Below are 27,176 nucleotides of genomic sequence, written 5' to 3'. Positions count from 1 at the left end.
TAGGAGTGAGACCTGACTGTGGGGTATCTAATAGCCTGCCTCACAACCCATTCTTGTGCTTTATGTCACTTGTAGAGTCACAGATGGTATCTCTTTCTCCAATCCCTTCTAGGTACCACAGGCTGAGTGAGCTTGTGGAACATGTGTTCCCACTTCTCAATAAGGAACAGAATTCTGCCTTTCCGTGCCCAGAGTTCAGCTCCTTCTGCTATTGGCGAGACCCAATCCCTGACGTGGACCTGGATGACCTGGCCTGAAGTGTGGCACATCTGACAAAAGTAGGGCTACAGTCATGTGCCTCCAGCAGAGGAGGTGACCAGCCCTCTCGCAGACTAGCAGCTAGCTAGCAGCTGGGCACTTGTGTTCCATAGCAAGGACAGGGGCTTGGAGCTGGTACTCTGGTCCTCCTGCACCTTCCCAGACACCACTGCTCGGAGCTCACAGGAGAAGTGAGGGACTCCTAAGTTACAGGTCTGTGCACTGCCACCCATGGGCCCTTGATGCTGCCCTCCAAGCTGTGTGCTGGACAGTGCTTCAACTGCATAACTTGAAGAAAAAAGAATCTGAAAAAGAATGGACCAACACAGTATACAAAGTAAAATGTTATAATTTCTACTAGTCAGATGAGATTGTTTCTATGACCAGGGCTTTCTTCAAAGGGTCAGGGCCCACTGAATTACCAAAGTCCAGTTAGTGATGTCCACCACTTGTGCACATCTCCTTTGGGCTCCATTCCTGCACACTGAGGTGGAGTGGTTCTTTGATGTGCAAACTTGGACAGACCCCAGGATACATGCAGTAGGGCCACCAAGGCCAGTGGCCTCAATGTGGGCTTCCAGAAACGAAATTCCCTTGAGTCATTATTTTCTCATCTGTGACTACTTCACAATGAGCAATCTTTAAATTATTTCTTGGATCTAGCCAGAAGAACAGGTCTATATTTGATTCAAGGCTGTGTCTGGTGTCTGGAATAATGGTGGGAGGTTGGGGTTTAAAGCAAACAAAAAGCAACAACTGTGTCTCAGAACTATTGATATACAGTTGCATTGGGTTCTGGGAACAGCCCTTTTCTCTGTCCCTCTGCCTATTGTCTAGTTTAGGTGGGCCTATAACTATCCTCGGGAACAGATGTCTGCTCTTCTGTGCTTCAGATTGTTGAGGAAGCTCAGTTGATGCTTTTCTATAAGCCATTGACCTGCAGTATGGGCTTTGGCATTTGGAATCATGACCCTGTAAGTAAGTCCATGGAAACCATGCTAGAGAAGGGGGTCATTGAGCAGCCAGTAGGTCATCAGTGTCTCCAACCCATTAGTCTGAATCTTACCAGCTGGGACACTTTTATGCTCAGCAGTCAGAAGCTGCTGTATGAAACCTAATGGGACATGGGGACATTAAGAGAAAAACAGCTTTGTTTACTGGCCTGGTTGTAGTGAGCTCATGTCAGATGTCTTGAGTAGATAGCACAAGGGGAGGGTCTTATTTTTGTAAGCCCCTCTAGAATTCGTGATCAACGAATGTTTTCAGCTTTCTCACTAACAGCAGGAGAACTGTTAAAAAGGAGACTTTTGGGGGACCTGAAAAGGCCACTGGTCAGTCCTCCTCTGAGGAGAAGGCAGGAAGTAAAGGTTCCTGAACTGAACGGGTGCTGCAGATAACGACTCAACACAGAATGGTTTTGTTTTCAATTCTGCAGTGTGGCTGACCTTTTCTTGTTTGGTTTGCTTTACCCAAGACACTGCTGATGCAGAGTTGAAGGAATAAGGTTGCTTGTTTTTCCAGATTGGAGAGTTGAGCATCCTGCCTAAGTTTAGCCACTTTCCTAGTACAGTTAGATGCAGACAGTGTTGAAACCCTAGAAACAGAATTCTAAGGGTAAGCCCTGGAGGTGCATGCTCCCAAAAGGACAGCACAAGCTTTCTCTGGTATGAACCTTCCCCGTATATAGTTAACAAAGATTACTTGTTTAATTAGTTTATTTTTGTTAGGTAGGGAACAAGTTGTTTGTGTGAAGTTCTGGCCAACTAAGATTCTAGTAGAGCAGTCACATGGCTGCCTTATCCATAGATGCCATCAGCATGCCCTCTCACCACCTTTGATTTAAGGGAATGAAGAGCTTTGCGAGCTTAACCTGAGCTTAGTAGGACCTCTTGCAAATGTGCAGTACAGAAAAATCTTAGCATACACCCATTAGTACCTTTTAGGTTATCCTTTAAGTAGTTTTTGACTAGTTTGTTTCCTTTCTTTGACGGGCTCTTTGGACACACAGGCCTTCTCAGCGGATCTGGCTTAGGAATTGGCTCTCCCAGCCCATGTTGAGGGCGGGTGGTCCTTCTGTCCCAGTGTCCACCAACCCTAGACTTTGTCGCTGCAGGTTGATCCAGTGGGTACTTAGGCTAATGAATGTAAATCTTTTTCCTTGTTTAAAGGAGTCCTTCTTGCTGAAAGTAGATTATTACTATCGCTGTAGTGTTATGGAAGTATTAAGTTTGTGCTGAAAATCCATTGCCATTTGGTACAAATGACATTTGTTCTTTCTGTGAAAGAGAGATGCCCTCAAGTGTGTTTGCACACAAACCCTTAGGATAGAGATAGAGCATCACCCTCACACTGTCTTCAGTGACGGGTGGTGTTGCAGGGACAATGCAGCAGGTGGGCTCTTCTATGTCATATTGTCAGTTGCTCTATAGGCCCTTTCCCTCCTAGTTCAGTCTAACGTTAGTGTTTGCTTTGCTGTCATGCATTGAAGTGTGTTCTGTGGAAGCTGACATCCCCTCTCAGGCTGTGTGGGGTGCACGTGTGGATTTGGAACATGCTAACAGCCCCATCATCAGTACCACGCTTCCCTGTTGAACACATCTGCAGTTTTCAACTGGAAAAGGAAATAAAACCTACTAATGTGATGTCTTAAAACAAAAGCTGCTAAAAATTGTAAGAGCAACCTAAGAAGAGCTAAGTGACTGGAAAGGGTTTCTGCCCTGACCAGCCCACTTTCCTGTGGCTGCACAGCCTTCTGTGGTTGCCTTAGTTGGTATAGCCAGGCCTTCACAAGAAGAAACGGTTAGGAAGAACATAAGCACTTTCTCTTTTGCAAGTGGGTAAGAACAATTTCTTAGCGTTTCTAGTATCCTCATCTTTACTGTGGGGAGCCTTGTTTCTACATGTTTTAGAGCATGCTGGGTTCATTGTAAAACTGGTTAACCATTTTTTTCCAGGTGAAAACTACCTTTTTGGTTTGGTTTGAAGGTTTAAAAAAAAAGGGAAGGGAAAAAACTTTGTTCTTTTAATAATTACGTTCAGCTGATGAAGTATTTGATTATTAGACAGCAATGTCACTAATAAGTTTTAAGTTGTCAGAAATTGTGAACAGTACAGTATCTTAGTCATGGTAAAGATGTCTTCAAATAAATGGCTCATATTTTGGTGCAGTGTTTGATGTTCAAAACAAAATGTTACAATAATAAACATAAACTATATATTTGGCTCTTTCCTTCAGGGGATATTTGAACCATCTTCTCTGTACTCTTGCCATAAATTGATAATTTCCATAAATTAACATTTGCTGACACTTCAATTTGTCTACAGAGGAATCTATTTTTGTTGCTAAACTTTAAAAACCTGATTCCAGAAGTGAAGCTCCACCCACAGGAACTAACCTCAACCTCTATTGTTTTGTAGGTATTGCCAGGAAATGGTTCCTTCATACATACGTGGTTTCTCTTGTTGTTTCTCTTATAGTCTGGCTGGGCCTACATCAGCCCCTCAGCATCCCAAGAGTCCTTCTCCCTTAGCACCTGCCTACTTAACAGCTCTACTGTACAGAATTGCTGTGATCTTTGATCAAATCCTCCCCACAGCCCCCCCCCCCCCCGGCAAGATTTGAAGCATGGGAAAGCTTTCTATTTAACCCTTCCTCACCGTGATGATGGTGATGGGAAAAGAACTAGAAAAGAGCTCAGACAGGGAGTATGGTTATGATGGAAGTTCTTATTCATAACAGCTTCAAGTGCCTGAAAGAACCAAACTCCATTATGTGTCCTTCTATGAAAGCCTGAACTCCTGGGTAGTTTGAATGTATCCTTTTTTCCTTCACAAATGTTATAAGGAAAGCACAGATATTTTTTGAAAGTGGATGTTGGGGTGTGGGCAAAGCCATGTTCCAGAGCATGGACTTAAATATTTCCATAAATACTGTTTTCCTTTCAAGCTTCAAATAATTTATGGCAAATAGTCTGAAAGAAGATAGCAAAGCTTTAAGTCATGTGTTAATCTAAAAATGATTTACAGTGGAGCTTCCATTGATTTGTATTCTTTAAAAACAACTATTAAAGGATACCTGCAAAAAGTGTTTAAATTAGGTCTATTGTTAGTGTGACCTGTGGGAAGCAAAGTGTTCTCACCCTGTCTAATCTTAAATACTCTTTGAGCTTTTTCTCAGCAGTAACTCTTGTCAGAAGTTACCTCAGCCTGGCATGGTAGGGCACATCTGTAATGGCAGCTTCTTGAAAGGCTAGGGTAGACAGAATTACTTGAACTCAGGAGTTGAGCTGAACTAGACAACATTGCCAGAACCTGTCTCCAAAATGTTTAAAAACAAAAACAAAAAACAGCTTTGGCAGTACTGGGGTTTGAATGTGAAGCATTGTACCTTCCAAACAGATTGTCTTGAGCCATATCCCCAGCCCTGTTTTTTGCTTTTATTTTTCAAAGAGGGTCTTGCTTTCCCCTGGACCAGCCTAGATCATGATCCTGTGTACACTTCCCACATAGCTAGGACGGCAGGCATACACCGTGTCCAACTTTTTATTGGTTGAGAATAGGACCGTATCAATTTTGTTGGCCTGGCCTCAAAGCAAGAGCCTCCTAATGTCTACCACCTGAGTAGCTGTTTTTAAGGTAGGGTCTCACTAACTTTGCCTTCAAGGTTGAGATGCTCTTGCCTCTGCCTCCTGAGTAGCTGGGATTATGAGTATGTGCCACCACACTTAGCTCTCTAGAAATCGTTACCTAAGTCACTGTGTTTAGTTTGTACCTCTGACTCGATCTCAAGACTTCTGGGATGTGCTGACTTGTTAAGGGACTACTCTAAAGCCCCTGCAGCCCATAAGTCTCACTGACCTTTCTTGTTTTAGGAAAAGGCAGGCTCTTCATTTCTAAACTTAACTTACATGACCTGGATCTAGCCTTCCCATTTTATCTTGTAGTGAACACAGGCTCCAGCTGTCATCAGTCTTAGTGCATCTTGACTGTGTATCCAACAAAGGCAAAACACTAAGAGGAGGACCAGGTCGTGGAGTAAAAATAGTTTTCTGTCTGCTCCTTGCAGTTCCAGCTATACAGCATGTCCTCTTTGGCACTAATGCCTTTTTTTTGTTGTTGTTAACTGTGTGAGAAGAGGGTGAGAGCCACATGCATGTGCTAACTGGGTTTTCCTGAAAACACCATGCTTGGCTTTTTTCCCATGAGTCATTTCTAGGACAGTCAAGGATACTCAGATCGCTACCTTCACCAATTCCCAACTGTAGAAACAAGGCCTGAGAGTGTTGTTCTCTTCCTGAACAGTGGTCCAAATTTTAAAGTACAACAGCAAACCATAAATGAGTTTCCCTGTTTTTGAGACAGGGTCTCTGAAGCCCAGGCTGGCATCAGACTTCTCCTGTCTCAGCCTCCAAGTGCTGGGGTTATAAGTGTATACTGCCATTATCTGCAAGCCTTGAATTCTTGCTTCTCCCCAGCTGGGGTTGAGAATGCTAAAAGTAGACACTGGCCACTCTGAAGTTTTCTTTATAGACAGGCTGAGATCCTCTTCCCCCAGCCAGATGCAGGCCAAGGAAGAGAAAGAGAACTTGTTTCTCCCATCTACACCTTTCCCTGGGGCCCTAGAGAAGTTGCCTGTCAGTTTTCCCACCTTAATTATTAGCAAAAGCCACCTTGTGTCGATGCTTCTGGGGCTCAGGAAGGGTTACCATGCCTGGGCCTCCTAGAACACAGTGTAGAGGCTCTGGGGAGATGCCTGCCTTCACAGATCATCTCAGCTTTCAGCCAGCCATGTGTTTTGTGGAGCCTCTTGTTGCTTAGGAACCTGAGTTTGTAAAGCTGTATCTGCCAGTGAGCCATGTAGTGGAACAATGAGGATTTGGTCTCATTAGTGAAGTCAGACCTACTGATAAGACCTGAGGCCTCCCCTGGAAGAGCCGTTCTCCAGCTGTGGAATTGGGATAGGGCAGCTGGTCTCAGAGCACCTCACAGCAGCAAAACCCAAGTAAGTGTATATACCCTGAATGCTTATGGACAGTGGTTTTATAGCTGAGATTTTGGTTCTATGATTAAATGTTAGCAGTAACTTGTCATCACAAGGCACCAGAAATAATTTAAAGTGGTTTGTCTTTATTGATACTCCCTGTCTTTGCACTTAAATAGCACATGTCATATAAGGAGCCCAAACAGTCTCTGGTATATCACCCTTCACATCAGGGATGAGTCCCAGGCAACAGTGGTGAGTCAGGCACAGAATGGCCCGAGTTGAAAACTCAGGGTCCTGGGGCAGTGGCATGGGCCACAACAGCACTTCAGTGTTTAAACTTTCTCCTGCATGCAGTGTACAGAGGCAGTTGGCTACAGTGTTGTTTTCCAGTGAAAACCAGCTATGAGTGATGGGCATCCCACCTGCTCTTCCTCTCCATCAGCAGCAAGACGCAGTCCTATGGCGAAGCAGTGAGACTCCACGGGTAGCACCAGGTAGGCCCAGCCCAGGACCTCATGCAGAGCAGAAGGCTGGGAAGATGCCAGGGAGGAGCAGAGCAGGCCTACAGGTTTCAGCAAGAGGGCCTTCCAAGTCTTTCAGATGTCCAGTTAAGAGTGGCCACATTAATCACATGACCACGGGGAGTGGCCTCACAGTGAGGTAAGGCCTTCATCCTGGGGGAGGTGGAGTGGCGGATGCAGAAAACTAGACCGGTGCTCCATTTACATACATAAGTTGAATATATTAAGGCTTTGGAGTTTTTACAACCCTCCCTCCCTTCTTCCCATCCCTCCTAGAGGCGGGCAAGGAAAGGATATAAGAAAACCCCACTAAAGGTGGAATACATTTCGTCAAAGTCTGTGTGAGCCAACCTGCCCCCAGTCACCACGACGTTGACTCCGTCTCCTGCCTTCAAGTGCACAATGAGGTGGAATGCGCCCGGGCCCCCACAGGTGTGCACAGCCCCGGGGGGGTGGTGGTACTCCAGGAACTCCCTCCTGTACCCCGCAGTGTGCAGCTGGGCCACGCTGGCATTGGAAACAGACAGGACCGCCTCTACATAGGTGTCTCTCTCAGGGGTGAGGGTGGCCGTGATCAGGTAGCGCCCGTCGTAGGGAGCAGTGAAGATCCCTAGAAGGCAGACGGGATGGTAAGTCACCATACCTACCTGCACTGTCACTGACAGACTGCTCCTTGTACCAGTGCATTGTTTGCAGCGTCTAAAAGTGAGCAAGTAACTGCAGGATTAAGTGGTGCAGATATAAGTCCACCTAGCCTTAGCCCCATGTTGCAAGAAAACTTGGGGTCAAGGCTCAGCCTGTTCCCACCTAAGGCTTGATGGGAAAGAAGAGCCTGCCAATTCAGATGGCTCTGTGGTGTCTCTCCTTGAGCATAACACAAACACCCTTGCCAGCAATCCAGAGAGAGGCAGCCTCTGAAGTTTTATAGCCAGGAGACCCTCGCTTTCCTATGGGAGGGCCTATCTCCAGTATATAGATGGCTGGTGCTTAGGGCCAGGAGGTTTCTAAATATTGCAGCCACATGGTATTTTGCTCAAGTGAGCAAATGGCTGGAGATAGGACAGAGAAGAGGATGCCTGATCACAAATGCCACCTAAGTACCTGGGGCTTGAAATGGCCAGGCCACCCCAGACCTTGCTTTAATGAGCAATGTATAGGTACTGGACCCTTCCCCAGAGGTTTCAAGGACAGAGAGGGCTAGTGCTGGGTCTGGCTTGCACCAGGCACTTACCTACTTAGAGGAGACTAGTGTTGGGAATGTGGATGGAGGGGGGCAAGTGCAGATTACTAGTCTGCCAGCAAAGATCAGCTCCAAGGCCACAGCGGTTCACAGCAGGGGCCAGGAGGTAGCCATCTTCTCTGCCTTCAGGAATGGCTTTTCCAAGTTAAGTGGTGACATTTCACATTTCAGAGTCACCGCCCTGGGACAGGGCATTTAGCTAGATGGTAATGAGGCTGAGAATGGCTCGTGCCACCTGCCTTTAAGAACAGCCCCGGGGTCCAGGGAGGCAGCCCTGTGGGCGGGTCAGGGAGGCAGCCCTGTGGGCGGGTCAGGGAGGCAGCCCTGTGGGCGGGTCAGGGAGGCAGCCCTGTGGGCGGGTCAGGGAGGCAGCCCTGTGGGCGGGTCAGGGAGGCAGCCCTGTGGGCGGGTCAGGGAGGCAGCCCTGTGGGCGGGTCAGGGAGGCAGCCCTGTGGGCGGGTCAGGGGCCAATGTGGCAGTGCCTCCCCCTCTACACAGGGATGAGGACAGACCCACGCCTTTTCAACAGCAATTTAAAAATGAGCAGCATTCCACTGGAGAGTACTGATGTCATAACTAGAAAATGCGGCTGCCCTCACACCCTGTGCATCCTGCAAGCCTGTGCTTTGTGAAAAGCTCCCCCCCCTGTGGGCCTCACATCCACAGCACTGGCAGGGCGCCGCCTGCCTTTGAGACAGGAGCAGATTCCCTCCCACCACTCACCAGTGTTGGGGTTGTAAACGTCCCCATCGTTCACCAGCACCTTGTTAAAGAGCACGACACCCCCGTCACTCGAGAAAGGCTTCTGGGTAAGTCCAGCCGAGAAAGACACCAGGGCAGGCACCGGGGCCCCTGGGGAAGACATACAAGTGTTGGACTAGGCTCCCATCTGGGGCAGGGATGGTGGCAAGGCACAACTGGACACAGACTATGCTTCCCACCCAAGGACCAAAACGGCTCCCATGTCAGATCAGCAGTGAGGATGACTGGGGAACTGGACCAACTCCACATGGCTGTATGGAGAGAAGCTATATGTCCACTTGTGTGGAAAGCAGGGACAGATGTGCAGCAGGGACTGTTCCAGGAGCTGCTTGCTTACTGATGAACCCTAGAAGCTGGACCCCCAGCCAACTTGTTGGGACCCCACAATGCACAGACCACCCTGCAGTCCCTGGGGAAAACTGGGGTAGTGTAGGAGGGAAGACTTGTCTGGGGCCTCACTGGGGGCGGGGGTCAGGCCACGGCAGTCAGCAGAAGTCTAGCCAAACAGCCCATAAGAAACAAGGGAGGTGAGTGGGGCCATAAACCAAGGAGAAACATCTGTCCCCATGTCTAGAGCTGACATACCTGGAGGTGCTACAGGCGGTGACTTGGGGTAGCCTGAAACAGACATTGGAATGTCAACAGCAGCTAGTTTTTCTTTACCTCTTCATTATTAAAAAACAGCAAAAACGTACCCGGAGCTGAGTTACTAGAAAGGGGGGCACACTGCACCCCCCTCTCCTGCATCCCTATTAATGCTTGCTGCTTCTGGGTAGGTAAAAGTTCACTGAGGGCAAGAAGATACTGATACGAGGATGGCCAAATTCACCAATGTCTCAACAACATAGAAGAGGCATGCAGTCACTTTTTGGAAAATGCAATGTCCCAGGCAGCTACCATGCTTCTCAGCCCATGACAGACTGCCCGTGAAGATCAATCTGGAAGGGTCTTAGAGCTGAGCCCCAAGGCCCAGTTCCCCGTCTATAACAGACAGTACTGGCCTCCAGTGGTTAGATGTGCTTCCGCCTCCTCCACTTCTTTTACTCTGCCTATACCACCACTGTCCCCCGATGGTGACAGTTATGGCGCAGACATTTCACAGCACCTGTAGAGTACTTAGTATGCAAGCAGAGTGTGTCTTGGGACTGGCTAGACACTGCCCCTGTGGACCTGCCAGGCCCCTCCATGGCTCTACTTCCATTCTAGCCCTGGGCCAGTCTCTGGGGTGCCTCAGTATTTTCTCGCCTTAGGCTCCTTGGAGGCTTCCTTTCTCAACTTGCTCCACAGAAGGCAGGGGTTCCCCCAAAGTGCATGCAGAGTCTGTGGGTCCCCTGGGCTTACCTGGTGCTCCCGCGTAGCCCTCGGCACTGGGAATGGCAGCCTGGCCTGTCTGGCCGTCCACCCCATGGGGCAGGCCCCTGCCTGACACACCCATCCTCCCGGGAGGCCCCGCCTCTCCAGTCTCCATGATGACCCCAGTGGAGCCAGGCAAGAGGGGCAGGCCTGGCCAGCCACGTCGGGGAGGAGGGGGCAGCGGCTGCAGGGGTCTCTGGGGCAGCACGGGCTGCTGGCCGATGTGTGGGGGAAGCGCAGGCTCCTCTGGGGACGGTGGCCTGGGCTGGGGTGGTTCTGTGGGGGCCTCCTCCGTGGGGCGTCCTGTTGGCACCTGTGGGGCCGTCTCTGCCCGGGGCTGGGGCGCTTCCGTCGGCTCCTCTGCTAAGCAGGGGGAAAGCAGAAAGCAGCACAGGGTTAGAATGTCTCCAGGCCATTGTTTAGTCTCAAGTTCCTTACCAAAAGGGCTGTGCCTACAAGGCTCTTATTAGCATTGTCCACGGAGGAACAGGGGTATTGTTTCCACCAAGATTTAACCAGTCGCACCACAACTTGGGGACTACTGACTCCAATCTAATTCTGAGATGGTCTCACAATGTAGCCCAGTCTAGCCTTGAATTCACAATCTCCCGAGCACTTGATTATAAAGAAAAAGCACTGGATTTATTGCTGTATGGGGAGCTGTTTGGAGGCTCAATAAAGGGCCTTGATGAGCATGTTGGCAAGAGCTCCACTGAGGCCCCTCCCCAGCTGCCTGGTGTTAGTTGAAGCAGCTATGGTCACACTGCCCTAGGTCCTCAGAGGGCAGCTAAGAAGGCGGCTGAGACCCCAGCTGGGCAGCAGGATCCAACCTTTGGTACTCCCCCAAACAGCAGCTTTCTGGCTGCAGTGCTGCAAATTTTCCCAATTCCATAAATGTTCACACCATAGATGAGGCACACATCACCAGCAAGTTGCTGGTGCCCCTGACCACCACAGCATCTAGACAAGCCCGCCCCACCCACACCCTCCAGAGCATCAGCAAAGGAACTTCCCAAGGGGAACCCCTGATGCGTGCTTCTGTGCCTTTTGAGGTGGCCACTGGGACTCGGCCGGAAGCTACTGCCCCGTTCCTCCTCTGCAAACCTTCCTGGAACTCGCCTTCCCTGCACAGGCCCTTCCTGATAGTGCATGAGACATCTAAAAACTACCGGGTGTGGCTGAGAAGATCACTTTGTTACAGTAAAAATCAGCCAACTGTACCGCCTGGTTCCTGCAATGCCTTCCTGTCCAGAGCTGTCCAATTTCAAGTAGCCAACATAAGCAATTGCATTTGGACCTACTGTCAAGGTTTGCTTTAGAATTCATGAAGGTCAACATGGCAGATCAAATACATGCTCCCCTATACACCCAGGGCCATTTCCCCCCAAAATAACTAAATGCCTTTCCTAGCCAGTGCTTCATGAGAGAAACCCTACAAAAAAATGAGTGTCTCAATTCTCCTAAAAATGGTACTAATTCCATTCCATACATAGAAAAATCAGATGTGGTATGGTACACTATAATCCTAGCACCTAGGAGATTTACTCAAGAAGATCACAAGTCCAATGCCAGCCTGGGCTGTATAGCAGGCTGTGAATCTTGCAAGGAGAGAGGTTAATTCATTCCATCTAATGGAATGACACCAAGCTTCAATTCTCTTTCAGAACGCTTACAGATTACAGACATTGTAGCTAGGGATATAGCTCAGTGGTCCAGTGTTTGGCTAGCATACATACACAAGGCTATGCATTCAGTCCCCAGCAATGGAATAAACTTCTGTTTAGTAAATCAGACATATAGACATCAGCCACAGTGAAGAGGAGACAAAACTCACGAAAGATGACATTCGTTGCCCCTCCCCTGCTCCATTGCAGCAACACTTGCTTCTAGCTGTGGTAGGACAGTCCTTCACACTGCACAATAATGACGTCTACTCTCAACTACCTGATAGCTCCCAGGTAAACCTGAGCCAAAGTCACCCAACATGAGGAATGTTACCAATAGGAAAGAAACAAGCAAGGAAAGGGAACTCAACATACTGCGAGAATGCAAATAGCAGCAGCTTTGAGGATATAGAAAACCAAGATGTAAGGGCTGGTGGAGGGTGGGGGGTAGTAGTTGGCATAGAGTGAAGACCAGCCTAGCATGCGTGAAGCCCTGGATTTCAAACCAAGCACAAGGAGGATAGTCAGGGAAGAATAGTGAGCTGTTTGCCAGCCAGGCACAGTGCACCTCCCTTAGTGTCTGCTGCTCGCCATTTGGAAGGCTGATTAAGGAGGATCCTTGGACCCAGGAGTTTGTAGCCAGCCTGAGCAACATCGACCTTGACTCAGAAAAAAAGCATTTGCACCAATCTCTCTCCTTCCCCACGGGCTCCGCCTGCCCGCACACCCCCCCACCTTCCTAGCCCCGCCTTGTAACTCAAATTGTGTCTCCCATCCCAAATCTGAAAGTACTTTTCTCCAGTCCTATGACCCTGGACAAACTGTAGTTGGCAATCTATATGCCTCTGCTATATACAGGCTCCTCCCACATTCCTTCCCTGTGCTCCTCCTCTAAGATGCACCATTGTTCTCCCCATGTTCCCATCCAGGCACCAGTAGTTGTATTTTCTACCCATTCATTGGCTCCTCCCTTTCCTTTTCCTATACACCAGCTCTTGGATCCTTAGTCTACACTGTTTCCAGAATGATCTTTAATCCTAACTTGTGCTCAATAAATAAATCAAGCAATCTCTTCTGACATTCCCCACCTTCTCTATTAGTGCCAAGCCCTCCAAAGGGCTGGGCTCTGTGGCTTTGCTGTTGCTGGATATAACCTAGAACACTCTTCCTTACTCCTTCACGAAGCCCTCCGGGATCTGCACTGTGAGACTTGAACAATCTTAGCTCTAAATGTGGAGGCCATTTAGGCCTCCAGGGCTACTTTCAGTTTTGTGTATCTTCCTTCTCTGGGTGCCTGGGGCACTGCTCAGGGCGTGGTGCGGGGCCTAACCCCTGGCACTGAGCAATACAAGCGTTCCGTGAATGAAAGGAGGCTGAGAAGCTTGCAGGTAGCACTTGTCATCCTCCAATTCCTGCCAGCCACTTAACCAGACTCCCTCATTCTGCCAAAATCCTGAAGGTAGAGCTGTGGCTCAAGTGGTAGAGCACCAGTCTTGAGGAAAAATAGTCAAGGAATAGCACAGCACCTAGGCTCTATGTTCAAGCCCCATTACTGGTGCACATACACACAAAAAGTTAAAACAGTGTCATAGAACAGTAAGTCACATCCCTGGTGACTCATGCCTATAATTCTAGCTACTGAGAATCGTAGTTCAAAGCCTATTGGGGTAGACATATTGAAGAAACTCATCTCAAACTAACCAGCAAAAAGCCACAGTGGAGGTGTGACTCAAGTGGTAGTCCACTAAGCAAGAAGGTGAGGCCCTGAGTTCAAGCCAAGAAAAACAACAAAAAAGCTATCGGCATCTAAGTGAGACTGTCCCTTCTTGGAAGTGTGACTCAGAAAGAGACTTCCTCCACACAGCAGTGTTTGTCTGTCCCCTTCTTCCCCAACATCAGCTGGCATGGGGAGGGTGGGGTGGGGACCACATCACACTAGGCCAGGTGGCTACACCAGAGTGGGACTCTACTTCCCAGACTGACTGGAGGGCAGGCCTGGGGCCACAGTGAGGGATGGCTGGAACTGAGGCACTCAGGGAAAGAATGCCCAAGATGGCCTGAGGACCGACATCCTTGCCCATCTGTGGAAACAGGAGCAAGGTGTGGAGCAGGCCCAACCCTGACATCCACCGCGCACAGAGAATGAAGGATGGGGATCCCTTTCTCAGAACTGCATTTGTTCAGAAATACTCGTGCATGAGGCTGGTGAGTGCTTGAAGGGAAAGTGTCTAGGCTTTGCACCTTCCATTTGGCCCCTAATGTAGAAAAAGGAAAAAGAACGGTGAAAGACAGCATTGTGGCTACCAGTAGCACTCCAGCATACTCACTGGCCTGCTTTATGGGAAAAGAAAAGGTTCCAAATTCAGCCAAGGAGCAGATTCAGCATCCATCACAGAGAACAGAGGGTGAGGTGAAACACGAGGGAAGGTCTGGCATTGGTAGCTCATGCCTGTAATCCTAGCTAATTCAAGACCAGCCCAGGCAAGGAAGTTCATGAGCTGGAGATGAGCGGCTCATAACTGTGACTCTCCTCCTCACAACTGAGGCTCAAGTGCTAGAGCACGAACTAGCCTTAAGAAAAAAGAAACCTCAGGGACAGCTTCTAGGCCCTTCATCTAAGTCCCATGACTTAGGGAATATTTATGGAGGGATTACTAAGTGTCAAGTAGCATTCAATATCCCACCAGTTCTTAGCTCAAAATCCTTCCAGAGTTTCTGAAGAGTAGGTGCTGGTGGCTCATACCTGTAATTCTAGCTCCTCAGGAGGCTGAGATCTGAGGGCTGTATTTAGAAAAACCCTTATCTCCAATACGCTATTTAGAAAAAGCAGGGAAATGGAGATAGAGCTTAAGTGGTTGAGCACTAGCTTTGAGCAAAAGAAGCTCAGAGACAGCACCTTGGTCCTGAGTTCAAGCCCCAGGACTGGCACATAAAAACAAATAGTACTTAAGATGAAAATTCTTGTTCATAGCCTACTAATCTACCAGGACCTGATTCTGCCCTCAAGCTCACTTCACCGCCTGTGTTTTCCTGCCTTGCTCCTGTATTTGGCCAAAACAGCACTCTTGAACTTTTCCAAAAGGCAAATTCATCCCTGTTCTAAGGGCTTTGAACAGGCTGTTACCTCTGCCTAGACTACCTTCCCACACAGACCTCTGCAGGACTGGCTCCCTCATTGAATTTGAACTTCAAATGTCATTCCACAAAGCATCCCTGCCAGGTGCATGAGCCTCACACCAGTCATCCTAGCTACTCAGGAGGCTGAGATCCAGAGAACTGAGGCTCAAAGGCAGCCTGGACAGAAAAGTCTGGAAGACTCTAATCAGCCAGCAAAAGCCAGGACTGATATAACAAATGCACAACAAAACTGAGTTCCGTTTGCCTCCTCTCGCTCCCTATCACGCTCACACTGAGTCCTTTGCAGGCTTTCAATCTTTTCATTCACCATGTTTACTAGTAGTGTTTGTAGAGCTTTTTGGGAACTCTCCTCTGGATTATTCACCTGATTATCATGAGTGGGAGCGGAGATACCCGACTTGCCATTTTTCCTGTGTTTCTCTGGCTTGTTCTGCCCATTTGGTATGAAAGTAACACCAATTTTGTGCTAGAACTCTTAAGGCAAGCATCAACCAGAGTCCCTGTAGTTGCAGAGTCAAAATGGCTGCAGATACAATCTAGTTCAACAGATACAATCTATTCAACATCAAACCACTCTGGATTAATGGGCTAAGAACAGCAAAGAAGGATTTGGCAAACCAGAAATTATTAGGTTTAGGGAGAAATGTGGGGAAAAATAGGATTAGAAGGATGTGGAGAGGTAAAAGGAGAGTAAATTTAACCAAATCCTAATCTCAGAGAAATGGATTGGACAGAATGCTAGGAGAGAGATTAAAAAAAAACTGGAAAAACAAAAATTTTAAAAGTAAAACACAAAAATTATATAAGTATAAAGAAATGATATTGAGAGAAGAATAGGATAGGATGAGAGGAGGGGAGGGATAGAAAGGAAACATGAAAAACTAAAAAGTGAAAATTCTTAAAATTAGTCACTTGAAAATTATATAGGTATAAAGAGATACTGTCTGAGACAAGCAGAAACAGATAAGTTGATGTTAGGAGAAATGAACTCCAAGATAAGGACTCAAATAGTTTTTCTTGATACTGTTTCTAACACATAAGATTATTTCTTTGTTGCTTTGTATGTCCCTCCCCCACGGTATAACCCCTGTTTTCACTGTATTTGATGTTGGTACAATTTGTGGAAGGGAAGGGAAAAAACAAATCGTTTAAATAGGGATACAGGTGGACCCATTGCAACAATAAGATGTACAAGATGCTATGTCAAAAAATGAATTTTACAACTTTGGCGGTGTGGGGGGTTGGGGGGGAAGAGATGGGAAGGAATGGAAAGGGGAAACAAAGGAGGCGGCAACAATGCTGGATAAGAAATGTTCTCATTACCTTGCTCATGTGCTCTGTACGGTATTTTCACAATAAAAAGAAATATATTAAAAATAAAATCAATTTTTTAAAAAACTGAGTTTGGTACGTGCAGGGGAGGATTCCCATGGTGTAACACCTTTTGACAATTGATAGTTTAACAAAATGAAGACCAGGAAGCTCAAACATGTCCTGTGTGAGCAGCAGGGATGTAAAGGGAGGAGGTGGACAAACAGGTGAAAAGTGGGCAAATACAGCCATAGGACCCAGTGTATGTGTGTGAAAATGAACAGGTAACTTGGGGGTTAGATAGAGAGGAGCAGGCATGAAGGGGGTGACTGATCAAGATTCATTGTGCTTATAAATTGATACAACTACATAAAGATAATTTTAAAATTTGAAAAACAGGTCTGGAAACATGGTTCAAGTGGCAGAGTTGCAGCCAACAAAGCCAGTGAACCTGAGGTCCTGAGTTCAAACCCCAATACTGGGGAGGAAATGAAGGTTCCTTACTCCAGTTCTCCACCACCTTACTCTATGTTTGCTCATGGAAGCAGATCTTTATTTGTGTATGTTGTCCGCTACTCTTGCTGGTGTAAAATCCTGCAGGCTGAGATAGCAGCACCAGAACATAGCTCAGGAGACACATGTTAAATGAATGAATGAATGAAACATGAATTAATGAAGAACCTGGAGTCAGGATAGCTGAAAGGGCTTCGTTTCTTTAAAGTTAGACTCCCTCCGAGTCCAAGGTGAAAGCGATGTCCCCCTATCACACCCATAATCCTAGCTACTCAGGAGGCTAAGATCTGAGGACCATAGTTCAAAGCTGGGGGCTGGGGGGAAACAGGGTAGTTCAAAGTCTATGGGACTCTTAACCTCCAACTAACCACCAACAAGCAGAAAGTGGAGGTGTGGCTCGAGTGGTAGAGTGCTGGCCTCCAGCTCCAAAACTCAAGGATAGTGCCCAAGCCCTGAGTTCAAGCTCCAAGACTGCCCCCAACCCCTGCCCCGCCACACACAGGGAAAAGCCCAACGTTTGCATCCAATATCAAGAGTCAGAATTCCTGAAATTCTTCCCCCAAGGAAGAACACCTGCATTAATGTGAGAGGCACAGAGCCTTGAATCCATCTGAGCATCTGCTAAAGCCCTGCTCCATCTGCTTCCTCTAGCACAACTGATCCCCTCAGAGACTTGTGGACAGACAGTGGGTTGACACCAACACCACAGCCCACATCCTCCCATGTAACCTGGGTATGTCCTCCACCATCACTACCCATTCTCTCCTGACACCACCAGCCACATCACCCTGTGCAGCCTGCCTGCTATGGCAGACAGAAGGAATGTGGCAGAAGTGATCCTGGGTCAGGTCTGGGCCATGTTTGTAGGCATTCAACAGCTTCTGTTTTCCCGCTGAGCTGGCAGCCACCCTCTAAGCCTGACTTCATGGGAGGAAGACCCATGAAGGACTCCCGCTGGGAGGAGGCCCCAGACAGCCAGAGGACAGAGACAGCCATGTGGTAGGGGCTGGGGCTGGGCCAGCCTGGGCCTTCCTGCAGATGTGCAGCCCTGCCCCAGGTCCCCACCCTGGTAAACGGAAAGCACTACCACTGTTGCAGACCACCAAGCTTTGTGGTATGACAGCGCCATGACCAATCCGGCCTTCTCACTAATGCCCCTCCTCCAGCTTTCTGAACCCCACCCAACTCTCAAGTCTCAGCTGTTAATACCATCTAGAAGTTTCATCATCTTGCTTCACCCCTCACCCTATGGGCCTATAAACCCTGCTCAGCCCTGAAGGCTCAGCTGAGGAGCGCCCTCCTCTGAGAAGCCTTCCTAGCCTGCACAGCACACCCTACTCCTAGGGCAAAGCTCTACTACATAAGAGGGGCGAGGTTGTATGGGAACTGAGTCATGAGAAACAAGAAAGCCACATTCTTGAGCGGTCAGATTGGTAGTCTTACAGGAGAGCCTGCGACTGCACGTGTACTCTTGTCACAAAGACCTACCGTCCCTCACATACATTTAACACTGTTAGAAAACTGAGCCACAACAGTAGTAAAGCAAAGCAAGAGCAGAAAAACCCCACCACCTAGCCAGATCAACCCCCATGAAGAGCTGAAGTGGGGCACCACGGTGACAGGAGGAGAGCCCGGAGACAGGAGACACAAAGCCTGGTGTCCTGATGCCTGAGCTGGTCTGGGCCTAAATAGGGCCAGGGGTAGGGGGCAGGAAACTTGACAGTTCAAAGCACAGGACAGGTCCAGTAACCTGTCATCCAAGTCCCCACCCCTCCCTGCCTCTAGGAATTCAGGCACACCTATCACTTGGTGGTGGAACTTTCTGCCTCTATCATTAAACCCGATCCCCTATCATCTGCCGTGTGTCCAAGATGATGCCAATTAGATCCTTATTTTGTTGTGAGAGCGTGGGAACAAACCCCTCTTGTGCTGTCACTGCGCTTCCATAGACCACCCCCCTCATCCTCAACGGGCCTGCATGTCTCTTTCCAGCAGAAATGTCGATGCTTTTTCAATAAGGCTTACACCAACTCACCCCTGCGCCCGCACAGAGCCTCGCACACAGATGGTGTTCAGTGAATGCTCTGTTGCCTTTGAGCTAATCCATGTATAATGAGTCACCACCGAGCTGTGATGTCCGGCTTCCACATCTCCCTGGCCTAGGTGCTCTATGAGGCTGCGGAAGACTTCGTCTACTTCTGGCTCTTGGCAACACAAATGCTTGAAAGTGCATGCAGTCTCCATTCACCACAGTGGGTCCAGCCCCAAAGGGCTGTGCATTCTTGACAAGGCACCGCCCTCCAAGTCATGCTGCACAGACAAACATCAAGGACAGACACAGCTTCCCACGCTGCCTGGGCGTTGCAAATCAACTGGAAATATCTGGGCTCTGACTGTTATGATAAAGCTGGGTCCAGACAGCATTGTCACCACAAGGGACAATTGTCATGTGTATACACACACACAGGTCTCTTGACCTTTCCTCCACATTCCAGACATTGCAGGCTGTGTGGCCTGGGAGGAGGGGGGCAATGAGTGATACACAGTGCAGGACGCTGTCCTGAGGGGCCTGGTCCTGCCTGGCCTGGGTAACTAGCTGCACAATGAGCACCAGCCTCTGGGTACAAGGTCCAGGTCATGATCCCACCTGACTGCCAGGCCTCTGCTCAGCTGGGCTCTGGCTCTCTCCCCCTGGCTGGGTTTTACCCAGGCCCTCCTCAGCTGAGTCCTAATGACAAAATTCCACAAATTCACAGAAACCACAAAAGCCCCACTTCGTGGAATAGGCCCACACCACCCAGAGTGAACAAGCTGGAAAAGTGACAGAGCTGCAAGGGGCAGGGGACAGAAGGAAGACGGGAGGGAAGACTGTAACAGGAGGGCCTGGTAACTTCCCAGCACACAGCTGGCCCTCCACAAGCCCTGGCAGGCCGCAGACTTCTGTGTCCAACTCTGGAAGGCACAATTCCACATGGGGCAAGACAAGGATATCGAATACACCCTGGTGTGAGCAGTATGCCCACCTTTGGTCCTCAGCTCCGCCCAAATCTGAGCCCCTCCAATCCCCGGAGTTCTGCCATACAGCTGGCCCCTCCCTCTCTCTGCCCAGACCCACCTGACCTCCCATCTACCTCACTTCCTACCCCCAGACCCTGCCCCTACCTATAGCGAAGGCTGCCATGTGCTCTCTCTCCAGGTCAAATATGGATCCTCTAATAAACCTTGTAATAATATTTCTCCTGTGCCTGCCTGCGTGGTCCCCTGGCATGGATGTGATGGATCCTTTTACCTGGCCTGGGCACTAATCCCAATCCTACTGTTAAACTGTCTGTGGAACTTACACATTTCCTGTCTAGAACACTGTCTGGTCTCCTGGGCTTGTCACAGCCTCCCAAGCTATGGCCATGAAGGTGCTCAATAAATGTTAAGCTCCCCTCTGGATCCCTTTTACTTCTACCTCCAACTACAAAGGGCAAGTCATTTGGAGCTAGAAGCAGAATCTAGATAAAAGGGACCCAAGAGATTTTATCTATCTTTCTTGTTATTTTTAATGTACTTATAATGTACCAGGTGATTTCTTTTTGTTTCTTTGTATGTTCTTCCCCTATGGTATCACCCTGTTGTCACTGAATTTGATTCCGGTGCCCTGCATCTTGTATATACATTTTTCTAATTTGGGGGAGGGGAAGTGAAATAACAAAATGCTGAATCAAGGATACAGGTTGACCCATTGTAACAATGAGATGTACAAGACACTATGTTGAAAATGAACTTTACACTTTGTGAGGGGGAGGAGGAGTTGGGGAGGTGGGGAGGGAAGGGATGTTATGGGGCAAACAAAGGAGGGGGTAACAATGCTTGATAGGAAACAGACTAGTTACCTTGCTCCTGTAACTGTAACCCCTCTGTACAGTATCTTTACAATAAAAAAATGTATTTTAGAAAGAGAGAGATGCCTGTCCAAGAATTATGGGTTTGGCCACAGGCAACAACTCATTATGGAATATATTATTCAGTTATAAAGGGATTATTCATTCAACAGACTGTGGATTGTGGCACGATGGGGCTTTGTAGTTACTGTCCCTAAAATGCTTGTGCCCGTGGTCTTGTGGAAACAAATTAGGGCACATTTGGTGTTGGGTGAATGGTTAGTACCCAGAGGACTCCACAGGTACTAGAGGTGACCAGTATCCCCGGTCCTAAGTTGTGATGCCATAAACCACACTCCAACTTTCAACTCTCCAGCACCCACGCAGCACATATCAGTATCAGCATTTCTCATCTATTTGCCCTAAAGGAGCAGATTTACTTTATTTATGATACATAGTGAACTGCTACTATGTTTGTGTGTACATGTGCTGGTACTAGGCTTGAACTTAGTCCTTGAACTCTTGGTTTTGTTTTGGGTTTTGTTTTTTGTTGTTGTTTTTTGCTCAAGATTGGTGTCCTACCAACTTTAACCACAGCTCCACTTCTATGTTGGTGGTGAGTTGGAGATCAGAGTCTCATGGACTTTCCTGCCTGGGACTAGCTTCGAATCATGATTCTCAGATCTCAGCCTACTGAGTAGCTAAGCTTATAGGTGTGAGCCACTGGTACTTTTATAAAATACATGGAGCATGTGCTTCAAGGTTGCAGTGATGTTGGATCATGCTCAAAGTTTCTAAAGGCATATTGTCCATGTTAGAATTAACCAACCAATTTACACTTGGGGTAACACTGGTAGACATCCAGCAATCTACTATAACACTGTCACATTGTCCAAATACCTCCAAGAAACGGAATTACTGGCTGAAAACATCAGCTCAAGGCCTTGAGTTCCGCAACCCCCGGTACCACAAAATAAAGAATAAAAATGAAGGGGTGATATTGCCCAAAAAGCATTTGTGCTTATTATGGAATTGTAACACCTCTGTATGAAACCTTTCATAATAACCGTACAATTCTACTTATATATATAAAAAAAAAAATGGGACTGTCAAGTTGAACTTACTTGCTGATGGTTGGAATTTGACCAGATCTTGCAGGTCAGTAGAAATCTGGAAAACATGACTATAGAACTGCTGGACAGAATTCTTCAGGCCGGAAATGTCTCTGGAATGGGACCTGAGCGTCCCGTTCATCTGCCTGACACAGGTCCACAGGCTGCTGACGTGTTTGTTGAGGCCTTCCTTGATCTTCTGCAGACTTCCGGAGATGGAGTCCAGCCGGCTGCACGTCTTCTCCATTTGAGACACCCTATCCTCCACCGCAGACACCTCTCTCTGGACCCCATGTGTATTTTCCTTACAAGTGTCCAGCTCAGCCAACACCTGGTCCTGCCACCGCTGCCACCTGTCCTCCAGCTGGCCGCAGCACTGAGCCATGGGGACCTGGGGAGATGGGAGGGTGCCCGCCATCCAGTCCGGCTCACCGACTTTGGAAAACCCACCTGATTCGGCATTTTTACCTGCTTGACTATTGTTCATTTCACTCTCAAGCTGAGTCACCCCGTTTTCTGTGCGATTTAGTTGAAAATAGAGAACAGTAAAATCCTCTTGGAGCTTCCGGATGCTCTGTTCAGTTTCTTGGAATTTTCTCTGCATGGTGGCATTTAGGGACACCAAAAGGTTCAGGATGTCACCCGGGTGGTCGTCTCCGTGTGGCAAAGCGCCCTCCGTCTCATGAGGGCCTCCCTGAGAGTTCTGAAGGCAAAAGTCCTCCACTACCTGAACTTTGACCTTTAGGTGGTTTAGCTCCATCAGCACCTGCTCACTCCCTGTCCCAGACCCCCTGGCTGGGACTGGCCCTGGGGCAGTGAACTCCACCTCAGAGCCATTGGCCATCTGGAGAAGGCTCCCCAGACGATCTTCCAGGGAGCGGATCTTCTGATCCAGAAGCTGCTTCAAGTCATCCACCTCGCCATGGATGGCCCCCCGAAGGGTTTCCTCGATGTAAAAGCAGTGTTCTTCTGCATTCTTCTCCGTCACATTGATCCTGGCATCCAATTCCTGCCATCTGGCGTCGAAGTCCACATCTGCTTCTGGAACCGCCAAGCGGTCAAACTCATTGTCCAGTCGTCCATTCAACATTCTGGTGGCTTCAGCCACTCTCTCAATTTTCTGGTCTAATGTCTTGATCTGGTGACCAAAGTCACCATCCACTCGTCCACCTCCACCGCTACAGCAATCTGGCCGGGCTGAAGGATCCTGCAGCCGGGCTCGGAGGTCATTGATGTCTTTTCTTAGGCTGGTCTCCTTCTCCCCAATCAGCTCGATCACCCCCTGGTAGCTGCTGCCATAGTCATCACACTGCTGCTGGAGGCCCACCAGCTTGTACTCACATGTGTTCTTCAGGTCAGCCAGCTTCCTGTCCATCCCTTCCATGAGCTCCTCCCTCAGGGCATCCATCTTACTGTCCACGTAGGCTTGGTAGAGCTCATTGGTTGTCATGGTCACCGTAGGGCCCTGGGCCGCCTCCTGCAGTTGCTTGAGCTGCCCTTCGTAACCCTTCACTTTCCCATCCAGCTCTTCCAGCTTGTCGCTCTTGGTCTTCAGCGTATCTTTGACTTCAGCCAATTCGGACTTGATGTCCTTCATACCAGATTCCTTGGGAGGCTGGGCGGCATCTGTGTCTCCAGCAATGTCCCTGTCCGGGGCTGGCTGAGGGTGCAGGTAGCTGGGCCCTGGGGCCAGTGTTTTGCTGGCATCCTCCTGAGTGATGTGTCTGAGGTTCTTATTCACTCCGGCCATGGAAGATTGGAGGTCCACAACCATCCGGGTGAGGCGGAGAACTTTCTCCTCAAGCACTTGAATTTTCTTCTCCTGGAGCTCCTGAGGCCCTGGTTTTGGATCCCCTGCTTGGCTTGGTTCTGCTGCACGAGTTGGTGACAAGGTCTGCTTAGGCTGAGAAACTTGACTTGGTTCAGTATCTATAAGAAAAAAACACACATGGTTTAGCATTTGCCACCTTTGGCCAACATCTGCAAAGACCATGGACAGGATGCCTACAGAATATACCTGAACCCTCACTCATGGGTGAGTGTGTTCTGAGTCAGCCATTGCTGTGTCCCCCAAGCAAGTTAATTAACTTCTGTGAACTCTAACCCACTCCTTCATACAGAAAAGGCCATAAGTGTTCAAATATACAAGATGCATGCTAGTCAGTGGTCCTGTTCTCCCTAAAGGGAAATAGTAATTATCTACTTTATCTGGTCAACATATTGGTTCCACCTTGATGAACTGCAGCCACCAACCACTAGTGAACTGCCTCCTACACACCCCCACAAAGACACTTACATTCGATCCTGTGCCTGCTGGACCATTTGGGGTAATCTGAAAATAACCCCTGAATGTCTTAGTTTTCTTATCATCCTGATGCTAAGACTCTTGTAGAAATAATTTGGCCCTGTACGAGTATGGGCAAGTCAACCTCATGAGGCCCTGGGTTCAATTTCTAGCACTAATTTTAAAATAAAAGCAAAGCAAAAGAGAGCTATAGCAAGAACTGGTTGGTGTCACCTAACAAAAGAGCCATCTGGTCATATGCAGTAAGATTCTCTAAGTTAAAAATTATAAACATTCCATTTTCGATCCTATTTGGGGTGAATGTCCCTACCCAACCCCCCCCAAAAAAAACAGTCAAAAGAAAGGGAAAAACTGTCATCAGCTGTGTCTTCAAAGACAGTGGGAGAAGAACGTGGACATGAACAGCCTCAAAGTCCATCAGTCATCACCAAAGTAGAAAAAGTCAATGCAGCAGATTATAATGAATTAAAATGCATGAATACACAGGACTGGAAGCACTGAAGTACCTTGGGAATGTTGTAAGTACTTGAATGTAATGTTCCTTCTTTAAACTTTTGAAAACACAAGATTACAGTAGCAGCTATTTATTTATTTATTGCCAGTCCTGTTGACTCAGGGCCTGGGCACTGTCTCTGAGCTTCTTTTTGCTCCAGGCTAGTGCTCCACTACTTGAGCCATAGCACCACTTCTGGCCTTTTCTGTTTATGTGGTACTGAAGAATTGAACCCAAGGCATCATGCATGTGAGGCAAGCACTCTACCACTAAGCCACCTTCCCAGCCCAGCAGCTATTATTTATTACAAGCAACTTGATGGTAAACCATAACCAAAACTCAAGGGCTAGGTTCCTAAGCAGAGCACGATGAAGAACACTTAACTTCCCATTCTGATATTTCTACTTTATCTCAAGGCATGAGAAGAAAAAAAAGGTTCAGCCATATGTAAACAAAACGCAATTCTGAGCACCAGACAGAAGAATGGGGATGATGAAAGATGGTGAACACTTCCGTTGTCCACCACTGGTGACTGACTGTCAATGGCTACATTTTCAAGGAACATGTGGCAGTAGTTATCAACATACTCTTCCTCTTGATCCAGCAATTATACTTCTAGAAATATATTCTACAAACTAATTAGGAATGATCGCAAATGTTTACAAGGAAAGAATTGTCATACACCCATGATCTATAATAATGAAAAATGACCACAACCTAAAAAAGAAGTAACACTGAGGAACCATGTCCAAACAACCCTATCCTCCAATTTCTGTACATGATTCTATAGACACATGATAGAAAATAGTTCTGTTTTGGTGCAAGTATTAGAGCTTGAACTCAAGACCAACAGCTCTTAGCTTTTTCTACTCTCAGCTAGCACTTGAATCATGCCTCCACTCTGATTCTCATATCTCAGCTGCCCAAGAACCTAGTATGTTCTTTATTATTTTCTTTCTTTGCAGAGAGAGTCTCACTATTTAGTCCAGGCTTCCTACAAATTTGTGATCCTCCTGACTCAGCCTCCTGAGTACCATGATTTTAGCAAATATAATATGTTCTGGACAAAGATAATAGAAAATGATAAATAATTCCTTTTGTTCCTCCTAAAGCCCCTATAATGAAAATAAAAATGGGACCATATACTATATATATTATTGTATATATTATACATATTAATATATAACCTATATTAATATATAATCATATATTATATAATACATATAATATAGATAGGAATCAAGTGAGTTTGGACTGCTTAATAGCAATATTGGAAGCCACAGAAGAAGTGAACAATGTCTTAAAAATTCTGAAGATGGGGCTGGGAAGGTGGCTCAGTGGTAGAGCGCTTGCCTTGCATGCTCGAGGCCCTGGGTTCGATTCCTCAGCACCACATAAGCAGAAAAAGCCGGAAGTGGCGTTATAGCTCAAGTGGTAGAGCACTAGCCTTGAGCTGAAGAGCTGAGGGACAGCGCTCAGGCCCAGAGTTCAGGCCCCACGACCGGACCCAAAAAAAAAAAAAAAAAAAAAAAAAAAAAAAAAAAAAATTCTGAAGATGGACATGGTAGTTTATGCCTATAATCTCATCTTCTCCGAGGGCAGAGGAGAGTCCTAAGTTTGAGGCCTACTCAGGCAAAGTTAAAAAGACTGACTCAAATACAAAATACAAAAAGGCTGGGGGATGTTGCTCAAGTAGTAGAGTACTTGCCTAGTACTGAGTCCCAGCTCCCCAAATCCCTAAAACTGAAATAAATATCTGAAGAAAAATAATTTCTAATCCAATGCTGAAGCTAAAGTAAAAATATTTTCCAAAGTACAAAAAGTGTCATTCCATGACACTTCTGGAAGAGGATATGGGTGTAGTTTAGTGCTACCAAGTCCCTGCCTAGCATGCATGAAGGCCCTGCACTGGAAAGAAACATTTACAGTAATAGCCTGCCTGTGAAGACAAAGGAGGAGTCACAGTTTTTCCACTATTTCTTAGAAAACTAGATTACTTATGGTATGTTTAAAATTAAGTAAACAAAGACAAACTATTAGGACCCAAGAGACCCTTTCTCACATGTTCCTGATCAGAAGTGGCGCTGTGGCTCAAGTGGTAGAGTGCTCACCTTGAGCTGAAGAGCAGAGGGACAGCACCCAGGCCCAGAGTTCAAGCCCCATGACCAAAACAAAAAACAAAACAAACAAAAAAACCCACATCTTCTTAATGTCTGCTTCAAAGCACAGGTGACTACAAGAAATTTCTAATTTAGGGTTCAGCCCTGCAAAGACCTCATTCCAAACAGAAAGAAAAGGAATGAGTTTACCCAATTTTTATTTTATCTAGTCATTTATTTACTGTCTTTTTTTCAGCTGTGGGGCCTGGACACTGTCCCTCAGCTCTTCAGCTCAAGACTAGAGTTCTACCACTTGAGCTACAGCACCACTTCCGGCTTTTTCTGCTTATGTGGGGCTGAGGAATCGAACCAATGGCCTCACACATGCAAGGCAAGCACTTTACCACTGAGCCACCTTCTCAGACCTTACTGTCTTATTTATGAAATAGGTTTTCATTCTGTAGCCCAAGCAGGGCCTCAAAGTCATAATCTTCCAGCCTTTGCCTCCCAAATGCTGTGATTGTGGGCATATTCCACCATGCTTGGCTTTTAATT

General features: G+C 47.4%; 2 protein-coding genes across 8 annotated transcripts in view; one reads left to right on the top strand and one right to left on the bottom strand.

Moving 5' to 3' along the window:
- Window positions 1-3,571, top strand: part of Lpin2 (lipin 2) — a 97,104-nt gene extending 93,533 nt beyond the window's left edge. For all 7 annotated transcript variants that reach the window (XM_070029487.1, XM_070029490.1, XM_070029489.1 and 4 more), the window contains one exon: window positions 113-3,571. In XM_070029487.1, coding sequence (XP_069885588.1) covers window positions 113-257 — 145 coding nt within the window. In that variant the 3' untranslated portion in view covers window positions 258-3,571. The remainder of the gene's footprint in view (window positions 1-112) is intronic.
- Window positions 3,572-7,034: 3,463 nt separating this feature from the next.
- The window catches only part of Emilin2 (elastin microfibril interfacer 2), a 50,865-nt gene continuing 30,723 nt past the window's right edge, over window positions 7,035-27,176 (bottom strand). The window contains exons 4-8 of the mRNA XM_070029484.1: window positions 21,737-23,653; window positions 10,106-10,480; window positions 9,350-9,382; window positions 8,726-8,854; window positions 7,035-7,372 (exon numbers count right to left, since the gene is read on the bottom strand). Coding sequence (XP_069885585.1) covers window positions 7,035-7,372; window positions 8,726-8,854; window positions 9,350-9,382; window positions 10,106-10,480; window positions 21,737-23,653 — 2,792 coding nt within the window. The remainder of the gene's footprint in view (window positions 7,373-8,725; window positions 8,855-9,349; window positions 9,383-10,105; window positions 10,481-21,736; window positions 23,654-27,176) is intronic.

The sequence above is a fragment of the Dipodomys merriami genome, unplaced genomic scaffold (assembly GCF_024711535.1).
Source record: "Dipodomys merriami isolate MVZ:Mamm:240054 unplaced genomic scaffold, mDipMer1.0.p SCAF_2, whole genome shotgun sequence".
NCBI lineage: Eukaryota > Metazoa > Chordata > Mammalia > Rodentia > Heteromyidae > Dipodomys > Dipodomys merriami.
This window is presented reverse-complemented; position numbering and strand designations above follow the sequence as displayed.